Here is a 12919-nt window from a genome sequence, read left to right on the forward strand (position 1 = left end):
GGTCACTCTAGATGACCAAGAAACACAAGCAAAAATGTCACAACCCTACTTGGAAACTCATGCATATAGATCTGAAAACTTGTACACAGGTGAGGAATGCCTGCTACTACATCCTGTGGATTTCTTCACAAATTGTAATTAGTGAGCGATCCGGCTACCCAGAGTATATATAGGGTTTTTTGTGTAGTCTGGTAAAACCAAGTTTTACCCAATTTTCGTACCACGAATAATCTACTCAAAGATTGCACAAAAAACGATTCTCCTCTAATTTCTGGAAGAATTCTGTCCATGGGAACTACTACTCCGCATTTTGCATGCGGGTCAGAAGCAGTCGACATATCCTACATGTCATCAGGCATGAGGTGTTTTGTCGATGTTACCCAGGAGTAGCGCCACATTAGTAAAAATTTATTGTCGAGAGTTTTGCATGAAAAGTTCCCCACTACGGTGCTGCACTCTGAAACGGAACATCTGAGAAAAAGGCGAGTACCTTGTTGATGCCATGCAAATTCAGAGCCGTACTGGATACATTGCAGAAATGGCTACTGAGCCTGTAGTTTGATGACTACCCATCTCTCGTAATTTTCATGAACGACGATGTACACTCACTTTGCGAGAAGTTTCACCAGTGCTTGCTGTAAGCAAGCCCCACTGATGATGGTTATGGACTACTGGCACGGCGCAACTGTGCACTACCACGGGCTACAAACACCGCATTGACATTGTGCTTAGAACATAGTAGCTGTGATGTTGAGAGAGTTCCAAAAACAGGACAGGCCTCATTTAGAAACAGTAATGTAATGTTAACAAGGGCATTGAAAGAGTCAATAGCCAGCCGGTATGATTCCAAGACTGGCGCTTTTCTGCCACCCAGGAAACATGGAATTCCGGAATATTTTTCCCTGCTTGCCAGTTTGAAACATCCCTAATTGTTGCACTCTCATTAAAGAAATGTATAAATTATTACAGCTTGCAAATTTAACCTAAAAGCCTAAATTTGGGAATGTTTCCATGAAAAACCCAATTTCTTTCTGATTATTAAGTTGAAGAATAGTGCCAAATCTTTACCCCCCAAAATTTGAAAAATGCAAACAAACAACTTTAAGCATAAAGTGGAAAGTTTTCCTTAATATGGGCATCATCTCCTTTTGTAGGGATGATGCAAAAGCACTAATATTCATTTCATGCTTCTAATGGTTGAGTCTAGGTTCTCAGTACTGTCTGATACTGATCTGTGGAGAGCTCTGAACTAATATCAGTGCAATCGAGGGGGCCGGGCAAAGGGCTCACGGTTTCAAATGCAGAGCAAGCTGAAAGTTCTTCGAATGGGTTGCCGAAGGCGATCGCCGTAGCGTGAAAAGGTGTCTGTGTTAATTCGAAAAATTAGTGACCATGGCCTCTGACTGTCCTCGACAAAGGTGGATGAGGGTTCGCACTGCACAGATACAATATGTAAGCTAAAAATGATTTCCTTCGATGGGCACTGTCCCATCATGTTGACGTCCGCAGGCAACATGCACAAAAACACTAGTCCGGACAAGAATTGAAACATTGTCTGCGGAAATTCTCAGCTCCGAACAAGACTGTGGAATGGCTGAGTCATGATCCGCATTCTCTGTTGAAAATGTGATGCTATGCTGCCTATTCTCTCCAGAAAATCGACACCAAGTATCAAGTTGCGCAAACACTCCCGGAGTACAAGGCAAGGCATTTAACAACAAATTTGATGTCGCAAATTTGCACCCGAGCCGTACAATGCCCTATCAGGGTGACTATGTGTCCGCTAGCGGTGCGAATTGCTGTGCCGGACCATGGAGTCGTAACTTTTTGAAAAAACGTTGCCAGTTTGCTGTTCAAAATACAGAAGTCTGCTTCGGTGCCCACCAATGCACTTATCTTGTGTCCATCCAAAACTACAGGTATGCCAAGTTACAGGTGGTTATGCATTTCCGATGTTGTCGTGGTTTTCGTAGGGCCCGTGGCAGTTGACGTCGTTGGGGGACTTCATCGCGATGACTTCCAGTGACCTTGCCCCTGCAGCCCTGCAGGTCACTGTCTTTAGTTTCCCAGCAGGGGCTAGGGGATCGTCCAGGTGCCCCACATGAGAAAGTCTGGGATGATGCAGAGAGAGAGCGAGGAGAAGGAGATAGTCGCTGCTGAGAAGAAGGCATACGCTGTTGGGGGGGAAAACCCTGCAGGCCTAGTTCATGATAAGGGCACTGTCGGAAGAGATGGCTGGGCTCACCACAGTAAAAACATAGGGGTCTTCGATTGGGAGCACGCCAGATGTCTGTGCAGAGGTGCTCATTGACTCGAAGTGTATTGGGCCCGCATGGCTGAAGATCATGAGACAAAGGCAAAATTGTCGCTGTAGCTGGTGCAGCAGACAAAGGTGGCGTTGGAGCTTGCCGTACAGGTAAAAATAGCGCTGATGGTGAGGCAGAACGTCCCAAAACATCTGCATAAGTTGGGGTTCTGCACTCTGCTTGTTAAGACTGTAGGTCATTATCCAGTGACTGAGGCATGGCTTGTAAGAACAGTTAGCAAACCACTGTTTGTGTGTGCTTTCATATATCTTTGCACAGTTTACAGATAACATGCTGGTTTTGGCCAATGGAATGTGCTACAGGCATCTACCTCAGGCATCCTCAGACTTTGTTTCATTGAAATTCTTGGAGTGCTTTTTGGGTTCCTTGAGCAGCTGAATTTATTCTTTCATGCCTAACGTGGTACCACTAAAGTGGGATCACCCCGGGACCAGCATTTGGGGAAAATTTGGGGGTTGCCCGTTTGACATAGAATACTCAAATTGGTGTCAAATGATTCGGCACCTTCTAAAGAATAAAATTGCTAATTGAAAAAAGTGAAAAACATGAGTTGCACCTACGACCTTTCTGCCTCAAAACCGTCACTATGGCGGATTTTTGGGTGGCCATTATGGCCAGACTGTTTGTCAGGTAGGGTCCTGGATGGTGTCAAAGATTTGTCTCGAGATGTACACATTTATTCGATGTATTCGCATTTGATCTGGAATGTTCGAAGCAGTCAAATCACCTGGCATGTTCCAGGAGGATAACATTACTAAATGAGATGAAGCTCAAAATATGTGTTCGGTTCACTCCGATGACCTTTCTGTCCCCAGACCATGCATTCTGAGGAGCTTCAGATGGCTATTACGGCCGAAATGGTTTGTCGCAGGGGGCTCCGGTTGGTGTGAAGTGACTCGTCGTGTTGTGTTGCACACGTTTATAAAATTTCACAACTGACAATGAAGAAATATACCAGATATAGTGAAGGTGCCTGTAATCCACAATAGTAGAGCAAAATCCTTGAAGTAGATGGTGCTGCTTGAAGCTGCCGTAGCTGATGCTCTTAAGAAATTTTTTCTTGAGATTATTTTTTTTATGCTTGTCAAGACATCACTGTTAGCTTGCAAAACATCAATGAACGACTAAGCAAGAGCAGTCTGCTTGCAAAAAAAAAAAAAAAAAAAAAAAAAAAAAAAAAAAAAAAAAAAGGCTTTGTGACTGTTTCAGAAGGATTCGATGCTTCTGCCGAAGGCCACCAGCAGGAGCTGCTGGCACTGTCTGCTGAGTTGGAGTCTCCTGTGAGCCAGGCAGCAGGTTTCAGCCCCCTGGATCAGCAGGAGAGCCTGACTGTGACGCCCAAGGACTCTGCAGTCCTGCTCATTGCCACTCGGGGGCCAGACAGCCCCAATTTTGACGTGACACCCCAACATCTTCCCCAGCCGGACTATAGCAGTGTCCTACAGGTGAATGGCAGGCATTTTCACTGTTTGCATTGTTTCCACAAAGCTCAGTGGACTGGATTTGCCAGCTGGAGGCTGTGTTTGCTTTATTTCGTCACTGCAGTCAGTTACGGCTGCTATGCTTTAGACGCTGTACTTACTTTTTGTTTTTTGTGAAACAATACAAATTATTACAAGCAGTTGTAATCCGTTAATGCCAGCTTAAAAAAACTCTCAACAGCCCATGTGTAGCCTTTGTTTATAGTTTCGCTTTTAATACTTTGTCTTTTGCATGCAGGATCTACTGATATGTATCACTTAATTCATTGTCTATGCTTACAGTCTTGAAATTGTAATTGACAGCTGCACTTCATCTGGAGTTGTTAAATTAATGGAAATAAAAATAATTTTCCATTTTCTTAGTGAAAGCAGCCCACAATTTGGCTTAGTAAAGGGAGAATCCATCTCAATGTAAGTAAGGCATTGCTTAGTGATAATTAATCCTGTTGTGTGTGGCGAAAGTGACAAGCTAATGCCATTGGTATGACTGCTGCTAGGTGCATGCTCTGGCCCAGCCAGTCACGTGCAATTGCTCATTCTGTCAACAGCTGGCGGTGTACCTGAAATAAATGTGCACTTGAGTAGGTGCGGTAATGTATTTCTCTTACTGCTGCCGATGATGTTAGTTTCTTTGTGCTTACTGTAAATCAAGGGTAATTCGACATGCTCCCTGGCAAGAGCTGTGGTGTTTTGTGTCAACATATGGTAACACACATCTGTCTACTTACTCCCATTGTGTTCTTTAGGCATTTGGCTTGAAGTAGTGGTTTGCACACTTTTGCTGAGGAATGGAAGGATGATGGTTGATTCCTTACATGGACACAATATTTTTTCTTTAGTGTCAGTTCGTGCCGACACACCCACAAGACAAGAAATACTTCCACATTAATACAGCTGCTGTCATGAGCCATGGCTGGTTTAGCAAAATTTTAGTGATGTGTGGAGGCTTAAATTTTTAAACTTGAAGTAGCGTGGGCGTTAGCCGCCTGCCATGAGCATTTTGCATGTTCTACTCCCAGATAGAGGAAAAGGTGTCTTTCCCAGAGCACAAGAATGAATCAGAAGGGTGGCAGTCCTGCCCGGAGTATGTACCCAAGTCAAAGCCCCAAAGAAAAAGATGTACTTCTGGAAAAAAGTCTGCTGCCAAAGGTTACACCAAAAGAAATGCTGGTTTAGGTGGAAAAAGAGCTGCAGGAGCAGCTGAACCATTACGTACTGATTCAACACCAGATGCCTGCTTGGCTCAGGTGAGAAGGCGCCCACAGATCTGTGCATTGTACTAGTTATGTGTAGCTGATATCTTTTAGCACTGGTGCTTTAGAATTTGCAGGTGCTTAAAATTGTGCTGGCTCGGTATGAAATGTAGGCACCAAGTACAGTGTGCTATGTTTGCTCTATGCTCTTGCATTATTGCTTGGGTCTTTTGGAGGCTTCGGCTTTAAGCGAAAAGACTTTGAATTCCTTTTCCCTCTCTGCCTCGGATGGTAATGGGAGCATGGTGGCCGATTTCCAGAATGTTGAGACAACGGAGGTGATAGTGGTTCAGACCAGGAAGCGAGCTAAGAAGACCAGGGAAGGGAAAGCCAAGCAGTGCAATGTCTGCCTCAAAGAGCTGCCAAACAATTCTTCGCTGACAAGCAAGTGTTTTCTTTGTTTGCTTCCCTCGGATAGCACTTGTATACCTACAATGGCGGTACTGCTAAGAATGACACAAGGCTGCATGCATGAGCAGAAGCAGTGCTCTGCCTCTGTGGTCCATGGTCGAAAGAGGTGATGGCCTTCTCTTTGCAGCCCACATGTGGACTCACGAGAGGCCCTTTGCGTGCACCGAGTGCAGTGCTTGTTTTTCCACCAAAAACAACCTCATTGGTGAGTGCTCATTCGCTGGGTTATTTGCAGTCAAAAAATGGCCGCAGAATGGCAACTTGTGCTGTCATCCAGGTGGGGCTGGCATGCAGCTTTGCAGTCACTCAGGCAGAAGTGTTGCCTTAGTGGCAGCTTTATAATGAAGTGTTTGGGCTAGCCAAAACAGTGCATGACTGTTATCAAGTGTACCAAAATCAAAGCTACAAATGTGTTGTCTAGTAGCTCGTTGTAGTACGTCTTGAATGTGTAAAGTGCATTGGAGTTATAGGCAGTAAGGCAGCATGGAGGCGAGGCAGGGAGGGAAGATAACGATGATACAGGTAACGTGCACAAAGTTTATTAGTTGTATGGTTTCCTTTTAATGTGCACTTGTGAAGAATGAACAAACGTTTAAAATATGACTAAAACAAAGCTGAGATAGGCAATTCAAAGACTTGTTATCGATTTCCTATTGCATCAATACTGGAGGGATTCCCAGTAATCTTGCATCACATGCATTGTGTATTAAAGTGTATCGTTATATACTGGTTTGAGCAAATGTTTGCGGGCATTTCTTGCATTAGGCAATGGTGTGTCCAGGTAACTGGGTGGCCTATTTGATCGCAGTTTTTTTCGGCCAAGATGCAAGCACCACAGAAATTATGGAGCCACACTGATAACACATGGAGCTCACTGCAAGAAATGCCAGCCAAAGCTTGCTTGTATGTGAAGGATGTATGCTTGCTTGTATGTAAATGAAGGGAAAATCTATCAGGCACTGGAAGCGGGGAATGTGCAAGTGCTATCACAATAGGAATAATAATGGATGTTGGATTGTTGAATTGTCTAATTGTCTAATTTGTCTTTATTGTGTCTCGCATTTTTGGTCACGTTTTGTGCAGTCATTTCATCTCAGTGCATGTAAAGATCTCCATTGTCAGACTTCCCATAAGACCCACATACCAAAAAAGAGTAGTCCAAGTTGGACAAACTTTGGGTCTTTATGGATAATGGTAGTGCCTACCGTCAACTGTGTCCAAGTTGCAATTTTCAAGAATGCACAACCAGCTGGCAACAAAATCAGTTGAAAAGATCCAGCAGCAAAACAAGAAAAGAAATGCTTTTCAGAAAGCATCGACGTCAATGGCAAATAGCTTTTATTGGCCAATTACATATGGCATTACAGTGCATAAGCATCCGAAAAGTGTGTACTAAATCTATTCACTTTTTTAAACGAAGATTTTCAAATGGTGTGATCAAAGAGCTTTCTGGGGAAATCTGCAGCCTACTGGTGCTGTCTGGTTTTTAGCCAACAACAATTTGCAACTTCGAAGCAAACTGCCATAGTTGCAACAGTATTTTAGTGCAACAGCATTCGCATTAGCTAAACTCGGGAAATGTACGTATTTAAAATGTCTTGGGGTTCTCTACGGGGCTGCGGCTCCGCTCTCAGAGCCAAACGCCACTCTACTAGCCCAGACCACACTGGTAGCCTTAATGAACAGCGTGAACACTGAGGACCAAAGGGTTAACCATTTATTGGAGGGGCTCTCCATCAATCTTCCACGGCCGCGCCTGCGATCATGCAACAAGCAGAGTTCACCTGAGTCCGTTGGTGTCGTGGATGCGTCCGCCTACTTCGCATTCACTCCTCGGTGCACACATACGCACACTCACTCACTCACTCTCACTCACTCACTCACTCGCTCACTGCCGTCTGCCACCGCTACACCCACCGCACGGCGCTGCCGGAGTAGACCTGAGAGAGGGGAAGGAGGCTGCCCACGTGATCATGAACAAGAGGCCTCTCGCTTCTCTGCCGCTGCTATGGCGTGGCCAGGACGGGAAGGGCCCTGGCGGCGTGCCAGTGAGGGCCGGTGATGTTGTATGCCTTCCCACACCCTCCCTTCCTCAATCGAGGCATCCGTCAGGGTGCAAGTGTGTGTTGCTTCGACCCTCTGGTGCCTTTGGACTGGCTCTTCGGCTCTCCTGCCGCTGGACACTAGGCTGTGCCCCTGGGAGGCAGGCCGCAGTCGGTGAAGGCGCTAAGTTTGAAGGCTGGAATCTTGCGCCCCTCACTTCAGGCAGAATCGACGCTCTGGGGATTGTCAACCAGGGCAGCAGGCAGGGCTTGTTCATCTTCGTTCATCTTCTCCAGCCAGGGTTTAACCGGTGTGCTTGAGTACAGGAAATCCCAGACTGTGGTGGGAGAGGTCAGAGTGTGCTGGTACCTCTTTGCCCTCCCGTTCGTGAGTTATTCGTTCGAGCTTGAATGCAAGCTGTGCCAAGAACGAGCTGGAATTCGAGCTGTTCCAGGAACCACTGCATGCTTGTGCAGCCACTGGGCTGGTGGACTAAACATCACCTTCGCCGCTCCCCGCTGCCTGAACGCAGATTTATTTGTTTATTCAGGTTACCCCTAAAGGCCCTCCAAAGGAGGGTATTACATGGGGGGGGGGGGGGATACAATTGTAAAAAAAACATGATGCAATTAGCAACAATTACAACAAGAACCATTAAATATAACATCAAAAGAGGAAAGAAAAACAACACCAAATATTCTAGACATTTCCGTCACAGCGAAGTAGCTCTTGGAATTTTTTTATGTTAGTTTCTGTAGCGATGTGCGATGGCAAGTTATTCCATTCAATGATAGTGCGAGGTATGAATGAATTGGCATAAGGTGATAAATGACACTTTGTGCGTTTAACTTTGAAGGCATGATCAAGTCGTGGAAAAATGACATCAGGTGACTGAAACAAATCACTGCGCAGTAGTGGATGGCGATAAAGCTTATGGAAAAGTGTTAACCGAGCGTATTTACGACGACATGATGTCTTCCAGTTCAGCACGTTTTAATGCTGTGACGCTAGTGAAAGGCGAGTAGTCTGAAAAATTAAAACGCACAGCACGGTCCTGCAAGGATTCGATGTTGGTGATAACATAGGCTTGATCAAGGTCCCAAATAGCCGCAGCATATTCAATTTTAGGGCGTATTAGAGTGATATAAGCAAGTTTTTTAACATGTATAGGAGCATGTTTGAGAGTACGTTTAAGAAGACCAAGTGAACGGTTAGCAGCAGCTAGGGTGAGGTCGATATGGTGATGCCATGTTAGATCAAACTGAAGGTGCACGCCAAGGTATTTGTAAGTGTTTGTTAGTTCAACAGCATTGTCATTGAGCATGTAAGTGGTTGAAATGCGAGCGGTACGACGGGTGAAAGATATAAGTTTAGTTTTAGAAACGTTTAAAGTCATTAACCAGGATGAGCACCATGAGCTTACTGCGTTCAGGTCAGATTGTAGGAATTGGCGGTCACTGTCAATAATAATGTTACGGTAAATTACGCAGTCATCTGCGAAAAGACGAACTCTAGATGTTACACAGGCAGGTAAATCATTAATGTAGATTAGAAAAAGCAAAGGACCAAGCACGCTTCCTTGGGGTACACCAGATGTCACATAAGTCAAAGAAGAGTTAGAATTATTAACTGAGGTATACTGAGATCTAGAAGAAAGAAAGTCCTTAATCCAGGCGAGCACATAAGGGTGGATGTTAAGCTGTGCTAGTTTTAGTAAAAATCTGTGATGAGGGACCCGATCGGATGCTTTTGAAAAATCCAGGAAAACTGCGTCGACCTGAAAGCCTGCGTTAAGTGATGATTGTTAGTCATTAACAAAGCCAGTTAGTTGAGTGTCACATGAAAAACTCTTGCGAAAACCGTGCTGATATTTGAAAATAATGTTATGATCTTCGAGGTAGTTAAGGACTTGGCTATGAATGATATGCTCTAGAAGTTTGCAAAAGTTGCTGGTTAACGAGATGGGTCGATAGTTAAGTGGGGAGGAATGATCACCTGATTTGAATATAGGTATTACCTTTGCTACACGCCAGTCATTAGGAAGTAGTCCGTTTGATAACGACTGCGAGAATAAACAGGACAAGTAGCGGAGATGCTTCTGGATGTATTTTTTAGTATCTTATTGTTAAAGCCAAGGTGATCCGAGCTACTTGTAATTTTGAGATTGTTTAATAAAACTGAAATACCTGCTTCGTTAATAACTATGTCAGGCGTGCAGATGTCATGAAATGTATTTAAAATAGGAGATGAGCTAATGTCTTCGTTGGTAAAAACTGATGAGAAGGTAACATTAAGAACCTGAGCACAATCGGATTCATTGATTATGACGCCGTTACTGTCGGAAAGCAAAATGTCAGGATGAAAGCTAGGATTTATGATGCGCCAAAATTTACGAGGGTTGTTGGTTAACAGAGAGGACAAGTCATGATTGAAAAACTGACATCGAGTGGATTTTAATAATAACTGGTATTCTCTGTGGCATTTCTTATACTTTTCCCACATGCCTAAACTACCATTCTCTTTTTTTGTTATTCATACGCCGTAGCTTGTGATTAAACCATGGTGTATTGCTGCTACATCTAATGGACGTAAGAGGCACAAAGTTGTCGATAAGGTTAGTAAGGGTAGTTTTGAATAAATCCCAATTTTGCTCAACAGTGCGCAATAAATATTGATTTTTGAACTGGACAGCGAAATAATCTAATTCAGTGTTAATTCTTTCATAATTAGCTCTGTTGTAACATCTGATTTGTTTAACAGTAGTTTTCTTTTCGTTAAAGGAACCGGTAATGCGTCCTGTTATTGCGTCGTGATCAGAAATGCCGTGTAAATGAATTATGTCTGAACAAATATTAGGATTATTTGTTAGTAATAAATCAAGAATGTTGGCGGTGCTTGATGTGCGACGTGTGGGATTGGTGATAAGTTGTGACAGCGAAAAATCAAGACATGATTGAAGAAACATTGAAGTCTCCAAATATGAGCAGTGTAGAGTTAGGGAAATGCGTACAAATTTCACATAGGATTCGATTAAATTCAGCAGAAAAGCAAACAGTCATATTAGGAGGACGGTAGATAGCATCAATGATTACATCAATTGAAAAGCACTTTAAAGAAACCCATACACATTCAAGAAAAGAACTAACCATCACAGGTACAGCCAACAAATCGTCTTTTACCGCCAAGAGTGCATTACCTCCTCTATGATTTTGTCTGTCATTTCGAAAAATACTAAAACGTATTTCAGTGACAAAAATGGTGTTATCAGGAACTAAGTCAGTGAGCCATGTTTCAGTTAGTGCTATTACTGATGCGGAGCATGAGTCGATCAGCGAAGATATTTCAAAAACCCTTGATACAACACTTCTGATGTTAGTGTAAAGAAAAGCAATGGTTTTATTAGTATTACATGATGATCTTTGTGAAGAATGGGAAGCTGGTGCTTTATCTGGGATAAAAGAAAAACGTTACTCTTCGTGGCCCGTGGACCCAGAGTGCCGGTGTCATAAATAAGACCAGTCGGCGGGCTTGGTTCGTCTGAACGTGCTCAGCACAGGCTTTGCGTACAGGAATGTGCACTTCACACGAGACCTCTCGTGTCTTTGCGGGCGACATTCGGCAACTTCGCCTACCTTGCGCACAGTAACATCGCGGAAAGGGCCGTCTTCTCATCGTGGAAAAACTGCCAGTCGCGCGAGTTCGCGCGAACTCGCGCGTCTGGCGTTCCTACATCAACAGCTCGGATTCGAACTGTGCAGGCAAGAACCGCGCTTGGGGCCTGCATGTGCGCTATCATGCATGCAGCCTCAACAATTTCACTGGCTGCATGTGTTATAGCAATGCCGGTAGAGACTGCTCTTGGCATTGCCCGCCTCTGTGCTCTCCTGAATGTGGGGCGGTTCGTCTTCCACAGCGTCTTCCCTCTGGAAATATTGCTTCAGCTCTCCCAAGTGAATGGGTCCTTTTATTCGTCCCGACTTCGAGTCTTTCAGTCGATAAATCAGCCGCAAATGTTTCTCTGCAATCACAAAGGGCCCGGCCCATCAGGGTTCTAGGCCGGCTGCGAATCCTGCAGATGCATCGTTGAGAACATGATTTCGCCTCAGAACCGTGCGTCCAAACTGGAACTCAAGGTCTCTGTGGGCTTGGCCGTAGCTGGCCTTCTGGCTTGCCCTAGCCTTCTCACCGCTGTGGCTCGCCTCCTTAATAGCACTGGCCAAACACTCTCGCAATCGCTGTGCATAGTCGTCGACATTGGTCTCAACCTTACGGACATCATCTGACCTTTGGGTCAGGATCGTGTCCGTTAGCGTGTTCAGCTCCCTGCTAAACATGATAAAAGCCGGCGTGAAGCTAGTCAAGCGATTTACACTCGTGCGCAGAGCGAAGGATATGGTGTCCAAGTGTTCATCCCAATCATTATGCGACCACGCCTATGCGCCCAGGAGCAGCTTGATGTCCCAATTTTGGCGCTCGCTCACATCGGACTGGGGATGGGAGCATGTGGGTTTCTCCTGCCGTACACCCATTGCCGCACACACATCACGAAAAACTTCAGACGTGAAATATGTGACGTTATCAATTAGCAATCGCTCGAGAAAGCCAAAACTACAAAACACCTCTGACACCTTTGCCATGATCTCCCCTGCAGTGCTTTTCCACAGCGGGTAAGCGCTAGATTGGCGCGTAACTACGAGCACATATTTATACCCCTTATTGCTGCGCAGCAGTGGCCCCATCAAATTGCAAGCCAGGATCTCCCAGGGTTCGTGTTTATGATGGGCTGGAGTAAGCCAGGTGGCTTTCCACCTTGAGGCCTTCTCTCTTGGAAGATGTTCGTACGTATTGACATATGTCAGCCTTCATTCCGGTCCATGAATCTAAGCGATATTAAGACTTTATTTATAGCGTTTGGCTAATGCGTCTCAATAGCCTTGGTAATGGTGCTTGGAACAAGGAGTGCAGGAGTAGAGCATACATGCAGTGCACCAGCGGTCCCACTCGGGGGAGAAGCCGTATGCGTGTGGGGAGTGCAGTGCCAGCTTCTCGACGCGGGGCAACCTCAAGCGGCACGTCAAGACCCACTCGGGCGTGCGGCCCTGGCGGTGCGAGCAGTGCGCACAGTGCTTCACCGAGAAGAAGACCTTGGTGGCGCACATGCGGCGGCACACGGGCGAGAAGCCCTACCAGTGCCAGGTGTGCGAGCGGCGCTTTGCCCAGTCGGGGGTGCTGCAGACACACATGGCCGTGCACCTGGGCTACAAGGCCCACCTGTGCGAGCACTGCGGCAAGGCCTTTCGCCAGCGCTCCCAACTGCGCCTGCATATGCAGCGGCATCAGGGCCTGCGCCGTTACTCTTGCACCATCTGCCCCTCCCGCTTCCTCACCAAGGGTGAGGGCATTT

At 45.4% G+C, this 12919-nt stretch overlaps 1 protein-coding gene across 15 annotated transcripts in view; it reads left to right on the top strand.

Annotated features, from left to right (window-relative positions):
• Positions 1 to 12919, top strand: part of LOC146207081 (uncharacterized) — a 46365-nt gene that overhangs the window by 3145 nt on the left and 30301 nt on the right. For 7 of the 15 annotated variants that reach the window (XR_014705705.1, XM_084596724.1, XM_084596923.1 and 4 more), the window contains exons 3-8: positions 2 to 89; positions 3537 to 3772; positions 4828 to 5055; positions 5322 to 5445; positions 5600 to 5677; positions 12500 to 12907. Coding sequence is in view for 13 of the 15 variants with exons in the window: in XM_084596724.1 (XP_084452850.1) it covers positions 2 to 89; positions 3537 to 3772; positions 4828 to 5055; positions 5322 to 5445; positions 5600 to 5677; positions 12500 to 12907 (1162 nt within the window). In the remaining 2 variants the exon portion in view is untranslated. The remainder of the gene's footprint in view (position 1; positions 90 to 3536; positions 3773 to 4827; positions 5056 to 5321; positions 5446 to 5599; positions 5678 to 12499; positions 12908 to 12919) is intronic. The other 8 variants (XR_014705875.1, XM_084597149.1, XM_084597251.1 and 5 more) reach the window with 2 other exon arrangements.

The sequence above is a fragment of the Amblyomma maculatum genome, chromosome 1 (genome assembly GCF_055883805.1).
Source record: "Amblyomma maculatum isolate TAMU_Amacu chromosome 1, ASM5588380v1, whole genome shotgun sequence".
NCBI lineage: Eukaryota > Metazoa > Arthropoda > Arachnida > Ixodida > Ixodidae > Amblyomma > Amblyomma maculatum.